General features: G+C 51.0%; 1 protein-coding gene across 1 annotated transcript; it reads left to right on the forward strand.

Annotated features, from left to right (window-relative positions):
- The first annotated feature begins 3402 nt into the window (after positions 1 to 3402).
- On the forward strand, positions 3403 to 11783 carry LOC128730946 (homeotic protein empty spiracles-like). Its single transcript, XM_053824038.1, has 3 exons — positions 3403 to 4418; positions 10828 to 10982; positions 11571 to 11783. Exons 1-3 carry the CDS (start codon positions 3494 to 3496, stop codon positions 11781 to 11783), a joined length of 1293 nt encoding a protein of 430 aa, XP_053680013.1. The 5' UTR covers positions 3403 to 3493.
- The last annotated feature ends 5232 nt before the right edge of the window (positions 11784 to 17015 follow it).

A 17015-nucleotide genomic window follows, 5' to 3' on the forward strand; every position in this document is an offset into this window, starting at 1 on the left:
GTTGATTCGCATCGCAAAAAAGCTGCACCGAATCGCTGAACCCTTTCCAGATGACCCAGGCCCCCTCTCGAAAGGATGGCGGGTTGCAACGAAGGCAAACAAAGGAAAAAGATCCTCAAACGGCTGGCTTTTGGGCTGACGCGCAGAACGCGAACGATCGCTGCGTTCGTTCGGCACCCTGGTTCCGGGTTTTTTTTTTCGAAAGGTGATGAAGAAAACGTCGACAAGATCGCGCTGGGATCGCCTCGTGAGGCTTCACGCTGGGGCCCGCGGGTAGCACTTGCCTCATAAATATTTCATGTTAACGTGTTGATTTATTCGCAAATAAGCCCAACTTTATGCCGGTGATGTTTTAATTAATAAGTGGTAAATTTGTGTAATTTTATTCCGCTGCAGCGCGGAGACAGAGCGCCCATTCTGCCCGCTGAGGTGACTTACGATGTCACGCCAATGGGCACGTTAGAATGCGCGATATGCAGCCCCCAAACTCAACCACGCACCCGTAATGATTGACTAGTGACGTAGGCGGGACATTTTCCGTGGCTCATTTTCACAAGTGGCCCAGATTTTCCAAATCCAGCCAGGAGCGGCTTAAAAACGTTATCACCCTGGCGCCACTTTGACATCATTTATCCAATTACTTTCAAACGGCCACATTCATCGTCTTCAAATTTTCTCACCTTTTTCCCCCCGGTTCCAAGGGTCCCGCTTTCCATTCTCCTGGTTCCTGGCCACCCGGGAAGCCCCATCCGAGCCCGTCGCAACACGGGAAGACACGGGAAACCTCACCGGGGCCTGGGAGAAAACGCCGGAGATTAGGCTCCGCTTCAAACAGAGGGGCACCTGGGAAAACTCGAGCCCCTTGGCGTGGTAATTGTTGGTTAAGGTTCGACGATTAAGGGAAGAACGCGTCCAAGGACTTCCCGCGACACACGATACGGTTGTGAAGCGTTGTAAAGAACGCAAAGGTGGGCGAGAAAGAGCTAGATGGCGATAGAACGCAATAATGATTCACAATCTCCCGTGGCGTCACCGCAAGTAATCCCGTCTGGGGTCGCTCGAGGTGTTAGACAAAAAAAAACAAGGACCCTCAAATGGTTTGACGATTCGAACCCAAAACGTAACGTTCGTTGACGGGAATTCGGTTCGGGGGCCGTTGCTGGGTGGCGCTTGCTGGTAAACGATGCCAGCCCGTGACCAGACCCATTTTCCGGTCTGCCTAACCGTTTCAAGCCGTCCTTGCTAGGTTTCGCCGGGAAACGCCTGCAGAGCGGTTCTTGTGCACTTGTAGAGCGCGTTGTGTAACGTTGCGTTGATCGTTCGTAAGGACCATGGGGCCATTTCAACAAGATTAAAATTATGGCAAAGCTATGCGACCAAGGTGTGCTTTAAAACAGATTACTTCTGAAAAGTTGCCAGCCCGGGATAGGTTTCCACCTTGGGGGTGTAAAGTCGAACGGAGTTGTAACTTCGTTCACTTTGCGCTTTAAGCATTACATGCGAGGTTAATCGTATTTGTAGTTCATTTAATTAAGTAGGCCTGGAAGCGCGCGAACAGACACACGCACCTCGAGCAGTGTATGATCTTAAATTGAATTATGTCAATCATGAAAGGCACGCGTGACCTCTGATCGCGACGACGGTTGGCTTGGTGAGTCCTGCGAGCCCACTGGGGGGTTTCAGTTTTTTGTCACGCACCTGAGCTCATGGAGAAATACGCGGGCTTGATGGACGTGGGTCTAATTAATTGCTCTTATCAGCGCATACGATCAGCCAGCTCCAGCCTTGGCCCGAATGCTCGAGCACGATTAATTTCCGTTCTCCTTACATTGGTCCCACAAGTAACAGCAGCAACTCATGCCGCGCGAGCTCAGAAACAAAAAGCTACATTAATTAAATAAATAAGGACAATTATCGTCTAAATCAATCTCAGTGAATCGTTTAATTTTTTGTCCACACTTTCTGGTGGCCCCCGGAGAGTCCGTGCTAGTTGCACCGGGATCTGTCAGGGGTTGTGAATAAATGCTCACGCGTCCTCGTTGGCCTAGCTTCTGATGCGTGTGTGTGTGTGTGTGTGTATGTGTGTAAAAAATTGGAACACAATCGAGTCTCATTACCGCACCGCCGCGGGGCGTAACAAAGCGCGATAAGAAAATGGGAGGAAAAAAAAGAAGTGAAAACATTTCACTTATCATCGCAATTGGCACGGCTCGCGTGAGGAGACCTACCTCCGCAAAAGGTTGACACCACGGCACAATGTCAGGAAAAACAAAAAAAAACGCGGCACCAATTAAAATAGCAGCGCCTGAGACGGGCGACTGAGTACGCGAGAGAGTTTCCATTGCTTGTCCCAATCGACCAACAAGGCGAACAAGCGAAAACAAACGTAAATGAACTAGACCAATTAACGAATGAACTTATAACAAGCGCTCCTAATAGTGTATCATAAATAAGGCAAACTCGCGGCATCGGCGATGGGAAAATGGGGAGAGTTGGGGCGAACACACGCGGGTGGAATTTCCCGCAAACAAACGGGAGGAAAAGTGCCCTCTTCAGTTCCCCGTGCTGTGCTCGCTTCTAATCCTTCGATTCGATCGATCGATTCACCCGAGACCGATCTTACCGTTGCAGGACGAGAAAGACAAACAAAAAAATACACACGCAGCTTCCCGTGGCAGCTCGCACACACAAACACCCCAAAAAACGGTGCGGTGGAGGTGCGAAAAACACCACCCAGTACATATGTATGTACTCGCGGGCACGCTACTGCGATGGTTGTGCGCATCGAAGTAGCTCCGCCCACTTTTTCGAACGCGCAGCACAGCATGGCGCATGCGACACGCTACATCGCTGTGTGGCTCTCGCTCGCTCTCACAGGCGTGTGAGCAATGCGCACGATACGCTACGGTGGCCCCTTCGAACCATTCGACAAAGAAGAAATTCCAGTTCCACTCGCTGCAGCTCGAATCATTCCGAGTTTGACGTTCGCCGTGCGCAGAACCCTCACATTGTCCGTGTTGCGTGCCCCGTTGTGTCTCGTGTGTTTTCTTGCGCAGTGTGCCTCGTTTGGGCTCTTGTTTGCGTTGCCTGACACCTAGTGAACCCGTGTGTCCTTGTGCGTGTGTACGCGCGTGTGTGTGTGTGTGGGTGTAGGTGCGTGTGAGCATCAACAGTGCATTCAACGCCCAACGACCACCTCGAAGGAGGAATCGTAGTGGACGACGTATCGCATCGGTTGCGTTTGCGTTTGACTCGTGCGTTGGACCCGTCACCTTGCGCGTAGGTGCACGTATGTGCGTTGGTGTGTGTGCGCGTGCGTGTGTTTACGCCCGCGCCGTGCCCGTGTAATGAGCGGTGGTTTTACATAGCTGCCCTCATAAAAAAAGAAAAACCAGAACCGAACGCCAAAGTGCGGAAATAAAAGAAGAAAAAATTGCGTCGCAACCGTTTCGCGAGCCGCGTCCATCGAATCCCCGCTAGTGCCACCAGCTTCATGATCGACACGTGTCGTACGGACGAGAAGGTGTTCAAGATTGCCGCCAACTACAAGATGCCGACGCTGCAGCCCCGCATCGGTTTCAGCATCGACTCGATAGTCGGCAACACGACGCCCAAGTCACCTCCGTCGCCTCCACACACCGTTACCAAACCGGAAGTGGGTGGGGGTGTGGGTCCACTACCACCCCAGCGTTCACCCAGCCCACTCGCTTCCGAGAGCTACTCCGTGCGGTTGAACCGACTCCAGAGCCTTTCGCCACCACACAACTACAGTCTCACGCGACTCCCCGAAAGTCCGCAAAGTCTCGAAGGAAGCCACGCGAGCGCCCGTTCACTGGAAGCGCTTCAATCGCGTCTCTCACCACCGGTCCACTCCACCGTCGGTCCCGTTGGTCCACTGTCCCTTAAGCGTCCTCGTAGCCCTTCACCACCGGTTTCACCCCAACCACCACCATCGGGTCCACCAAGCGGGTTAGTCGGATTGGGTGTAGGACCATCAGCGGGTGGTGGCCCACCACAACCACCACCACCGCCCGTGGGTCCAATCGTTGTGCCAGGACTGCCAGCAGGACTCGTACGGCCCTTCCCCGTGAGTCCTCCACAACCTTCGGCCCACCCACCACATCCATCGGCGGGTGGAGCGGGTCAACCCGGCGGAGGTCCTCCAACCGACATCAAGGCTCTTCCACCGTTCCTGCACACACCCGAAATGGTACAGGCCGCCCACAACCAGCATTTCCTCGCAGCCCAGTTCCAGGCGGCCGCCCTGGCACACGCTCAAGCCGGTCAGCCCTTTCCACCGCATCCAGCGGCCGCTCATCTGCATAACCCGAACCTGCCACCGCGCGATAGCTATCCGCTTTATCCGTGGCTGCTGAGTCGTCATGGCCGTGGCGTTTTCCCGATCGGCTTCCCAGGCAGTAAGTATCCCCCAAAAATGCTAGATGCTCCCCCAAAAATAAGAACCACTCCACGGAAGAACACCTCAAAAATCCACCCCCAAGGCGAGAGCGCAAAAAAACAACCTGCACTCGAAGGAAAAAGGCTGCAAGCTAATACGGGAACACCGATCATTGCTTTCGTTCGATCGTGCAGCCATAAATCGCCACCGAAGCGATCCTCTTTTTTATTTCCCCTTTTGCTGGTGCGCTTTATTCCCGTTTGTTTTTATTGCCTCTTTTTGTGCTGCATCTCCCGTCGGCAAGCGGTTATCCCGCTGTCTCTCTCTCTCTCTCACACACACACTCTCCCACGCACGATCACGATGCAGAGCTTTGTTTAAGTAGCCCAAATTTCAAAAACCCATCACCCCAGGATATCCGTCTCCTGCAGGGAAGAGTTCCGAGAACACTCACGGGGTCACTTATCTGGTTGTGCTTTCTTCCCGCCGGGACCTTTCTCGGGCAACGCGATCGCGATCGTAAAAACCCCATCATTCCGATCTAATTAGAACGCACACACAAGGGTCACGGGTTGGGTGTCCCTTTGCAATAAAAAAAAACCCAACACAACGGGTCCTTGATGTTGCCCATTGTTGCTTTCTTTATGGCGCGTACTTGTCGTTACTTGGTCGTGTTCTTGGGGAGGAAATAAAAAGAACCGTGTTGCCCGTGTCGTGCTGGCCAGACGGAGGTGATTTTATTGCGCCAACAACCGTGACCGGTGTAAATGTTGTGGCAACCCTAGCGGATCCCTTTTCCCGTGCGGGCAAATCGGATGAGCTCCTTCGAGATGATAAATCAATAAATGTTTGAAGGGAGAGAAGCAAAAAAAAACCCCGCACATGTTCAACAGACAAGCGAGACTAGACGTCGTCACCTCGCGCAACCGGAAGCCACAGAAAAAAAGTGAAGTGGCATTCCTATTCCAGCGATCGTGTGCGTGTACGATCGTCAGCCAGCTTCCGAATGCGAATGAACCCCACTTAATCATCGTGCTTCTCGAGCATCACCGAGTGTCGCGCTTTTCCTTTCGATTTTCCACCCTATCCCTCCTGGGTTGATCGTGCTTCCTTTCCGAGCGTCATCGATCGCCCTCGCGCGATCGCGTTGGCTGTTAATAAAAGCTCATTTATCGCTAATTTATCGCCTCGTGCGAACACGCGAAAGGCGCAGGCGCAAAAAAGGGCAGATTAACACGGTGCAAAAGTTATGAAAAGTTGTGCCAATGCCCACCGCCCGATCGATCCACCCCCTGGGTTCGGTGCGACGCTTCATAATTTCGTCGGATGCTGCGGCAATAAATCGAATTCCAGAATTTATACGCACTTTAACGACCACGTCGACGACCGGGACGAATAATTTATGCCACTTTCGGGGCGCTCGGGATGCTTTTTCCTGCCACCTTATTTTCTTTGTTGTTTTTTTTTTTCGTTGCTTCGTTTTCGGGGCAGCATGTGTGCCTGTTGCCTTCTCGCTTGCCTCATACTGGGAGTACTCTTATTTCGTGGGCTGTTTAGCGTCGTCCCTACGTGGTCCTTCTTCCCCGAGGGCCTTGTTAGCATGGCGTGCGGAATTTTTTTTCATTCGCTTCCACTTGCGAATGCTCGCGTTTTATTCGTTTGTAAGCAAATTTTTCCGCGCTTGTTGGAATTTTGAGTACGCAATTACAGCGCGAACACAGCCAACACAGGGCGCTGGGCGTAAATGTGCTCTCCGAAGGGCTCGTCGAGGGCTAACCGGCTTTAGTAGCGCAAACAATCGAAAGAAAACCGGCAGGAAAAATGCACCACCACTACCCACCAATACGCCCTTAGCCCAGAAAGGTGCCGGAATGCGATGTTCTTGTTAGTAAATTATCACATCGCGCCCAAAGTAAACTCATAAACATTAGGACGAATGTTTCGGCACACCGGCGGCATTCATTTAGGGCTCCCTCGGTCTGAGCAAACCCGTCCTACCGAAATGGAAAAAGGTTCCACGGTGGCGGGAAACTAGCCTTAGGGCGGCTCAACTCGAACGAGAATGCGTTTAGCGTAAGTGCCAATTATTCCTGCGCTCGCTTCTTCCTTGCGCTGATGGGGCCGTTGCAAATTTTGCCCATTTTTCGCCCGACGTTCTCGCCACGCAACAGGTAGAATAATTAACAAACGCGCAAACAACAACGAAACAAAAATGGACACTTATGATGAAAGATTGAGGCCGAAGGAGAGGGCCGCCTTTTTGCGTAGCCTTCGTTGATCGGAGGCTTGATGGTTCTTGTTGCCGTTTTTTTTTATTTTTATTTTTAACAACGAATCTTGCTTGAAGGGCAAACAAGCAGCCGCTATGAAAAATGCACAATTTTCATGACGAAAATCTCATGCAAAAGAGAGGAAGCGAGAGAGAGAAAGCACGATAACAGATACCTGCCCAACGGCAACGGCTGCCGGTACCCAATCAGGCCATTAATTTATGGCGTTGAAAATAAATTAATGAGATATTTAATACCGATACCGTCCTCATCGCGACGTCGTTTTTCGTTTGTTTGAGCGCGCACGATCGCGTTGTTCACGCGGGTCCCAAGCTGATCCTGGTGATCGTACACACAACAACGATACACACACACACTCACAAACGCACACGGGCACACGATCTTCCCAGAAGAAGCCTCCCATCTCGACGCAGTCCCAATCGGTTGGGTCATTTTTTTACCTTTGCGCGCGATTTGGAAGAGTTGATCGGTGCGGCGACAGGGTTCTCCACCCCTCGAAGGGGGGTTTGTCTGACATCGCGATCGACTCGGATCGTCTTCATTCATAATTACACGCCTGGCGAACGGAAAGGAAGCGATCAGGATGCGAAAAAGGTGAGGGACAATGCGATTTCTCATCGAAATCCGCCTTTCGGTGAGCTTCGATCGAGCGCTTGATCGGTGGAAATGGTCTAACAAATTGATCTTCGTCCGGTTTTTTTCCGCTCACCTCCAAACACATACACAGGCTCATGTGGACGAGCCCACAAATTGCATTTTACAACACCGCCGGGCTACCACTGCGGCCGTTAATTAATTATGCACTAATTTCGCTTCACTTTTGAGCCGCTCGGGCAGATCGAGTGTATGTATGTGTAAAGCTTGATTTTTTCCGTCTTTCCTCCTTTCCGCCGCTTAATTGCTTGTTTTCGGAAGTGTTTACGTATGTACGCCCTTTTAGCTTGGGCCCTGCACCGGGCCATGTTTCGTTTGAATTGCATTAGCGCTGCCAGAAAGGGTGGGGGTGGCGGTTGGTGCACGATTCCGAATGGCGCCTGCTCCACCCCCTGCATGTTTCGTCTCTTCCGCAGTGCCTGCTAAAAGTGCATGCGTTTTTTTCTTCTCTTTATTCGCCCGCAAAAATGCACCCTAAGGAAAGTGGCGATTGAAAGAGAAAAAAGCGTTGGAAAACCCTTGCAAAGAGTCAAGAGAAAACGCATTAAACACACACATACACACACACAAACAAACGCACAACATACAGGCATATCGTGTGCGCTATAAAAGCCGCGCCGGCGTGTGAGATGATGAAATATTCATTTGCGCTGAAGGAGCCACGCACCAGCCGCGGCGTGTCGGTGTCAGGCGCGCGATGACGAGAAAACTCAAATCCGAGCCACAAAACGGAGCGGACGAGCGAAGCAAAAACAAAAACAATAAAAAAAACAAAACAAACAAAACAAGAAGCATAATAATGTAATAATAAGCTCGACGAAGCCGGCAGTAAAAAATATCAAAATATGAAACCGATGCAAGATAAGCCGGAAGAAATATGCACACAAAGGCCCCAAGGCACTTGGCCTCGGCTCTCTTAGACCTAGGTGTGCAAGCGAGACGGAGTGTCGGGTGGACAAAGGCAAAAAAGAAGAAGAAGAAGAAGAAGAAGAAGAAAAACCAGCCTCTTATGAATTCTGAACCCGGAGAGAAGCAGATGTTATCGTCCTTTCGTACGTCTGCCGGTGGAGATTTGGAGGGGAAAAATGTCCAAACACAAACACACACACACGCGCGCGCGCGCGCGCTCATTAAATCAACACCTCCTTCGATTGGGGTGGGGTTTTTTTTTTTGTTTTGAAAAAGTGAAACCGATCGCTAGATCACCGATCTAGCTGTGCTGTTAATTAGTCGGCGCTGGAACGCAAGAATTGTGCCCACGACCAGTATGTGTTCATAAGCGAGCATAAACGAGCAGGAAAAAGGAGCGGCCCCACACACCTACTGTGAGCGTGGGGGCGAAGGCGTTCAGAGGGTGGGTTAGTACATCCCAACAAAAAAAGGGGTCTCAATCGTGTAATTGCGATCGAGCAGGCTGGCATTCAGGGGCTAACCAGCAACAAAAACAACAAAAAAGGGCCTCCAACACACACACACACTTGCACCCGAGCGGATCAATTGCAGGCGGGAGTGCGAAATCAACCTCCCCCAGGACAAACGACGGTAGAAGAAAAATAAAAATAAAAACCCACCCCTAACAAACACGCCACCAAACTTAATGGCCGCCCGCTCGCCCATGAGGGTTCGGGGTGAGTCAGCACTGGAAAGGCGTGGTGGTGGTGGAATTGAATTATCTAAATTAACTTAATTTTCAACTTCGCGCCTATTTCCACCCGCCGAGCTCGGCGCGTTCAGCAAATGGCAGGAAAAAAGGCGCCGAGTGGTGCGACGCACCCTTCCTCGATCGCGATCCCATCAACCAAGCGTTGGGGGAGGAAGGGAAAGGGGTGACCTGCGGGGGAGAGGGGGGGGGGGTTTGGTCACTCCTTCGCACCCCTCGAGCTCGCTTACTCCTTCACCGTTCTCCGGCAAAAACGAACGAACGAACGAACGAACGAGGGCAGTGTCGCGCGGATCGAATGACAGGCATGGGAGAGCTTATGTGGCTGTGTGCGTGTACGTGTGTGTGTCTGTGTGTCCCAGACGAGGGAAAAAGGGCCACTCGCGGAAAGGTGCGATCGCGTCACAGTGATACGATTACTTTAATTGAATTACACGCAGGAGTTGCGTTCGGTAGCGGGCACAGCCATTCGCATGGGAGCTTGTTGTGTGGCTGATGTTGTTTTTTTTCTCACTCTCCTTCTCTCTCTCTCTCTCTCTCTCTCTCTCATTCTCTCCCTCCCTTGTTTTTCCCCCCGTCCACCACCGGTTTGGCCAATGACGACCAAACACGGGCACCCGGTGGCTCGACGGGGCCAAGCGAAATGTATTAATTAGTGCGCTCGGGAGGTTGATTAAAAGGTAATTACGGCTGCAAAAAAAAAACGCCCTAGACACCCTAGAAGATGGTGGGCGATTGGGGCGCGAGTTCGATGGCGCTGCCCTAGTGCCGAGAGTGTGTTGATTGCTTTTTAATTGAGCGAACCACTCTACAGCCCACCCTCTGGGGGTTGGCGTTTACGTAATGGCGTCGCTCTGCTGTCGTACGGAGAGGGGTAGAGTGAGAGAAAAAGTGCACCCCACGAAACATTGTTTCCGTCTGCCTCTCAAAGCTCTCAGTCTTGGGAAAGCCCTCTTGGGGCCCGCTTTAGGTGAAATGGCCGCCGTTTGTGGTCGCTCGCTTTCCCGGCTGCGGGTGGAAAATCCGCGATCACGGATCGCCTCACGTCATTAGAGGAATTTTCATCATTCGCACTCGCTCTCTCTCTCGCTGTCGTTTTCCCTTACGCGGTGCTTAAAACGGTGCAGATTTTTCACTTCAACTGCGCGCGTGTGCGATAGAGCGTCCATTAAAAAATCATTTACACATGCGATAAACATGTCCATAGCCGGTCACACGCACCTGCTCGCGACCATCGAGCGGAAGTCCCTTTTTTCTGCACTTCCCCTTGTGTTTGTGTGTGTGTGTATGTGTGTTGGGAGGGTTTCGCTAAACCAGCCAAAGTGCATTATATATATATACATTTGCCGTAATGATATATAATTATTTAATTACACGGCCCAACATCGGCACTACACTGCGGAAAATGTGAACGAGCGTGCGGCGTGCGTGTGGGTGTGTGCCCTCGCAAAAGGGTGCTCCGAGTGCCACAACAGTGGGGGGGATGTTTACGCAAAAATGGTACATATGTTTAACACTGATTACACACACACGCGCACGCACGCCGCTCGTTCCACGCCATTCCACGTGGTTGACGCGGTTAAGGTGAGGCGTCCCTGTTTTTTTTCTTTTTTTTTCGCTGCCGTCCTTCGTGGAAACGTTATTGGCCCTCATTGGCCCAGTATTAGTCGCCTCATCCGCCTACTTATCAGCGCTTTTGCTAACCTTTCTCACCTCCCCCACCAGGGGTTGTGTCACGTGGCAACTCCCCAAACCGAGCTCCCACAAACCCCGCTTACTGATACCATTTTCTTCTTCTTCTTCTACTTCTTCTCATCCACCAGACTACCTCATACCGTTCCGCAAGTCGAAGCGCGTCAGGACGGCTTTCTCACCCTCGCAGCTGCTCAAGCTGGAGCACGCCTTCGAAAGCAACCACTACGTCGTCGGTGCGGAGCGTAAGCAGCTGGCGCAGAACTTGAACCTCTCCGAGACGCAGGTAATTATGGCAAAATTGGAAGAAGCAAAAAAGTGTAGGGAAGCCATCGGTTGATCAGTGGCCAGAACCACCCTGACCCGAGCCCGAGTGTCCTTTGAAGTTGGATATGCTGTTGGCCAACCGACGCCAACGGAAGCCCTACGCGTGTGTGGGATCGTAAATCCGGATCGGCTTTGTGGGTGGTTGGCACCAACGAAATCCCACCCAAGGAGCCATGAAAAGCCGGCCCGTCCTGTAAGGAGCTTTTTCCGACCAACACTGACGCGCGCGCTCGGTCGGTGTAAATTAGATTAAATTACACCTAGAGCCCGCTATTTCGCTCATAATTACACCTGCTCGGTTGACTGGTGTGCCGGTGGGTGGCGTGATCATTTGGTTGACTTATAATTCCGTCTGGCGAGCCGTGAACAAAAGGGCAACATCGATACGCTCGATTCCCTGGCTAGCCTTAGATCGTGTCACGAGTCACACGCGTCGGTTGATCAAAGGACAGAAATCGAGCGATAGCGTCCCTTCCGATGGACGAGTTAAGTGAAAACGAACGAACTGAAATTAAAACCCCGGTTTTTCTCTCTTTCTTTTTGGTAGGTGAAAGTATGGTTCCAGAACAGGCGCACGAAGCACAAGCGCATGCAGCAGGAAGAGGGTGGTTCTGGATCGGGAAAATCCACCGACGGAGACCACCAGAACCGCTCAGCCTCGAGCCCAACCGGCAGCTGCGAGGACGAGGACGACGAGGACGAGTTCATCGACATGGACGATTGCCCGAGTGATGAGGAAAACATGCACCACAACGGCTAGATCCTTGTGATCACATAGGGGGATCGTCCTTGGGGAATCGTCCTTGAGACGAGTGCCAAACTGCGAAAGTGTACCAGTGATTTTTGTGTGCGGTTCGGTGTCGAAACCGCGCGGCTCGTTTGAGCAGACGAACGAAAGTATTATTATGTTCTCCGCCGTTGTTTGTACATAGCGTAGGTTTTTTCTGGAAGCCCGGCACCATTTACCAGCGGATTGTTTTTAATTCTTTTCTGTCATTTTAAGATTTTAAGAAGCGATTTGTACATAGGACAGACCGGTGCCGTGGCGGTGTTTAGTCACTCTCTTAGTAACGAGTCCCGTTTATCTGCTAGCGCGCGCTTAAATGCAAATAAGACAAAAAAAAACCACTGATACGAGGCTACGACCACGGAGGGTTGACGGAGTAGAGAAGAGAGAGAGAGAGGGAGAGAGTATGATGTTTTCTTTTTTTGTTTCTCCTAAAACATACTACAAACTAGCTGCTAGCTACTAGGTTCCCCCGGTGCGCACCTCGTCCTGGAAGGATCCGGCCGGCGGGAGAGTAATCTGTAAATTATCGCAATTATTTAATAGCTATAGCGAGTAGGGTAGGTTATCGTAAGCCGCAATGATTCACGAGCGAACACCCCACTGTAATCGATAAATAAAATTTAAACATATACCTAAACCTTGCGTTCGATGCTCTTTTAGGAGTAACATATGTCGTACTTTTGCTGGTCAGAAATCGCCTGTTAGAAGTATTTAAAGGGAGTTTTTGGGTACTAATGTGAGTTGCAATATATCCTTATCTACACTACCTTCCTACACAGAAAACGTGTTCAAAATAGCATGGTATTTATTGCGCTAGATTTAATTAAGAATTCATTGGATAATAAGTCCCTAGTTCCAGTTGGATTGTTTCCGGCGATTGACACTAGCATAAACTTCGCCTAGAAGATCCTTTTCACTATCTTAGTAGGCGACACACACTCCTCCCACAGGTCGTCAAGGTGACCAAATCACACGCTCGCAAACCCTGTGACGCATCTCCATGGCCCAGCTTTTCGACCGGAAGCAATCGATTAAGAGCTCCTCAAATAATCGTCACGATTTGTTCAACCGAGGTGGCCAATTTTCACAAACGCACCCCAATCTGCCACACACACACACTCAGCCAGGGTGCATCCTTACGGTGCCGGTTTCTCGTCGTTAGCAGCGTCAGCGTCGTCGTGGTCATTAGTACCGATCGACACCCGTTTTTCGGTTCCGCGACCCCGTAGGATGAAACTGCGCCCTCAGGGGAAGCGAAACATCGTTTTGTGCATTTAAAAGCGCATTTCATCAGCACAAACGAGCCTGTACCCGCGGGGCCACGGAGCCACGCAGCCACGGAGCCACGGGGCTACCGTGCTTCAATTTGGTAGTGTAAAGAAATCATCCATCGTTTGGTCGTGCGTGGAAATCCCTCAAAAAACAGAGAAAAACACAGCAAAAAAACACCGGCAAGCCCGCTGCCAGGGCCCTTCGCAAGGAGAACTCACCCCTACCGGGAGGGGGTGAAGGGGGTGGTGCCTGTTGCTTTGCGCCTCGGGTTTGCCCCGTTCGCTCGAGTTCGCCCGATTATCGTCAAGTACGCAAAAACCGATTACCAACACGCACCCCTTTTTAAGTATCCCTAATCATCGACACTCGGCGTCGTTTTGTGGCTGGCAAGATTTCCTTTTTCACCTTTATACTTACTCTTATTCTTTTTTTTTGTTTTATTCGTCTTTTCGCTAGCTCCTCAACGGGTGCACCCGATACCGGTGGAGGGCTTCAGGTGGTCGCGCAGATCGCGAAGAAAAAAAAAGGATGCTCACCCTCTCTCTCTCTCGCGCGCGCGCTCGATCTTTCTCGATCGCTTGTGAAACTCGACGAAAACGGTGAAAACAACGCCAACTTGAGCTTATTTTCGTTCATTATCCACACTTGTTTGTAATTTGTGCGAGCAAAACACCCGACAAACCACGGACCCGTGGGGTCCCCGAGCGAAGGGAGTAAGTGATGAAGCGAGGAAAAGAGAGAGAGCAAGGGCGGAGTTGTGAGTTGTTGAGCAAAATTTTCGAAAATTGAACAACCAACAGAAATCACTTGCCCCGCGAGGTTGCAAACCGACGAAAGCAAATGCTCCGTTTCCGCCCTGAGGGCGCAAAAACTGGCATTCACTTGAGTCTGGTGTGTGTGTGTGTGTGCCCTTTCCAGTCCTTCGGTTTTTTTTTCTTTTTTGCCCCACCAAGGACCAAGGATACGTGGCTCCAGTCTCCGGTGGAATTCGCACAGTTGCTGCAGTTTGCGATCGATTTTGCTTTTCGTCTAAAATGCCCGGCTTCGATTGCGGGTGCTTGATTTTCTTAAAAAAATTCCCACTTTTTGCCAGACGAAAAAGTAATAAAATACACCGTGTTCTAAATAACTGAACCAAACGTTAAACCGATTCTGATTGAATAATGAAATCCTTCCATTTTTCACATGAAATATCCTCATTCGTTGGGGTTTTTTTTCTCATATTTTAGCCAACCATTAAACCGAGTGTTTCGCATGGTCTTCTCGAGCGAATCCTGCCTTTTTGATGGTCGTGTCCTCCCCCACCCTTCTCTCTAAGACCCCTCCATCCCCACCCACCCTCCCGTTGCCAACCAACAACCGGTTGTGCCCCCGGTCCAAATAACATAATTATACGTTATAAAGTATTTTAGATTATACGTAATATACAAGTGATAATCATATCTTTCTCGCTTCCCTTTTCGTGCGGGGTCAGCTTCGTGGCCACGGCACCGACCGTTAGAGGGCCCGCTGGGTGCCTTTCCCGTTGCCTTTCGCCCGGCCAAACCCTGCCACCCTTCTCTGGTTCACCCTGCGGCCAGCTTTTTCGGGGAATATGACTTGTTTTTGGTACTCGATTTAATTAACGGCACACATTTCACCGCATCGACAGCGCACGATGATGGATGGTTCCGCTTGCCCTGGGGAAGAGACACGCGGTGGCCCCTCTCTCCCCTCCCCCCCCCCACCCACCCCCTTCTCCAACGCTTCCGACCATCGAGCGGTTTGGGATCGATCGATCATTGCGCACCCGGAGCCCGGAACAGAAAAGGGAGACCCAATCGTCATCGCGCTTGTCGCCGAAAAACCGTCTTCCGAATCGTGTCCCGATGGGGTCGTGTTCCAACGTTTGCAGGATACCTGCCAAAAATGGCCAGCCCGCCCGGTCCCACCGGTGACACACATGCGCACGATTTAACCTAATTAAGCCCGATATTGTGCCGTGACCTGCGTCCGGCCATTGGGCGCAGCTTTTCGGGGGAAGCATTTTGCGACGCATTTCCGCACCCCATCCAAAAGGTGTGCTGCAAGGGCTTGCAACCCCCTGGTTGGAAGCTACCCGACCAGCCAGCGGACTTAATTACTTGCTCATTATCACGGCACGCAGACACACGAGAAAGTGAACCCGGGATTCCGGGCGTACCGGTGGCGAGGTGGCGCATGTCCTTGCACTTAGCTGGACCTTACTTTCGGAGCCCGTTTCGGGGTGACGTGTTCGATAATGGTCAACCGAATGGGCCAGCCGGTCGAACTCGATTGGCGGTCGAATAAATGTATCCCACCCGTGGGCAGGTTAAACGGCCGAAACCTGTCGCAAGCGTGAAGCGCATGGGAAACTGGCTCCGAAGAGTCCCATCCCGCCGGGTGGGATGTTCGCAATGTGCCATTTAATTTTGCGCCTTTTTTCCCGGGCCCAATTGTTGCGACGGGAAGGTCCTTGCGTTGCATTCTATAGACGTACGTTGCTGCCGATCGACAGCATCCCGAGCCGGTTGGATTGAAAAAAAAAGTGCTGGGAAAAAGTTGGGAAAACCTCCGGCACAGCATCACGTCCGCATCACAGGAAGGATCGCATGATGACACGACAGCAAACCATTTGGTCCTGAAATACCGCAACAATGGCTTGGTTGCCGGAGATTGCAGCCTTTAAAACCGAGTCCCTCGGCGCGATGTATAGAGCGAACTCGTTTAGTCTACAGTTCGCTTGTGCCAGCACTAATGTCCTGGCTCCTCCCAGACAACACTTCGAGGGTAGCCTTCTAGCTACCTGTCCAAGCCACCACCTTCTCGGGGAGCCTCGAGATACCGGGTTCTGGGCAGTTTTCCGAGCGTAAAACCACAATTATGATGATTTTATTGCGGCACCGAACAATTATCATAATCGTTATCCATCCACCAACGTTTGGGCTGGGCTATCGTGTCTCAAGCTGTGCAAGGACGAGCTCAGACGCTTTGCCTGAAGTTCGCATACAGAGACTCCGCAAAGGGTCCGCCAACGGAAGCCATCGGTGTGGGAGGACCCGGGCCCGATTATATCCTCTTAACGTTTAATCCCGCAACCCATGTTGCTTGGGCGAACTGGCACCGTTCACAGCAGGCAGGCTGGATGGGTAGCCACCGACACCTTTTGTCAATGTTTGTCGATTTTACGCTTCATCTTCGAATTTTTAATGCAATTAGCAAAAGTAGATTAGCATGCTATCCTTTTGCCGCTCCCGGAGAAACGGAGGATCGGCCAGCAACAGGCACGGTGAAGGAGGTCGCTAGTTTCTTTTGTGGCATTGACCCGGGGCCGGGTTGCGAAACTCGGGACCCTGCGTTGACTTACCATGCACCGATGCCACCGGGGGTCAGCGGCGGCATTTAATGAGATTTTGCGAGATTTTCTCAACTGGACAATTGTGCGCAGATAGGATTAGAAATTTTGCGGCACGAAGGATTCCCGGTTTCTTGTCACGTTTTCTCCCAAAGCGCTGCGGCGATGGTCGATTTCTGGGATTTAGGTTTTTTTTTCGCATCATTTCATCCCTTTAACAGCTTCCAAAGAGTCGTTTTTCCTAAGTCCCGCTCTATGGAGTTGATTTATGACTTTCGGCTCCCGACCAACGGGGAAAAAATGCTTAAATTCTAGCATATGTAATCTGATTGACTTTCCTTGTTTCTGCCATGGAACACATTTGATATCATCTCATGTTTCATCGTATTTAGTTTAACTAAGCATGCATTTACACAAGAATAAGTAATAAAACCTTGATGAATAAACTTTTGCAGAACAAACAATATATTTGATTCCAGTTTTGATTTATAAGTTTGGTATTATATGAACAAAATTTAATACTTCCTTTATAGATGTTTGCTTGAACAGGGAACAGACCAACCAGTAATTTGTTT

The sequence above is a fragment of the Anopheles nili genome, chromosome 2 (genome assembly GCF_943737925.1).
Source record: "Anopheles nili chromosome 2, idAnoNiliSN_F5_01, whole genome shotgun sequence".
In the NCBI taxonomy this organism is placed as follows: Eukaryota; Metazoa; Arthropoda; class Insecta; order Diptera; family Culicidae; genus Anopheles; species Anopheles nili.

Coding starts and splice junctions, on each gene's coding strand:
- LOC128730946 (XM_053824038.1), top strand. CDS start 3,494: ATGATCGACACGTGTCGTACGGACGAGAAGGTGTTCAAGATTGCCGCC. Junction 4,419..10,827: donor CCCGATCGGCTTCCCAGGCA/GTAAGTATCCCC, acceptor CTCATCCACCAG/ACTACCTCATACCGTTCCGC. Junction 10,983..11,570: donor TGAACCTCTCCGAGACGCAG/GTAATTATGGCA, acceptor TCTTTTTGGTAG/GTGAAAGTATGGTTCCAGAA.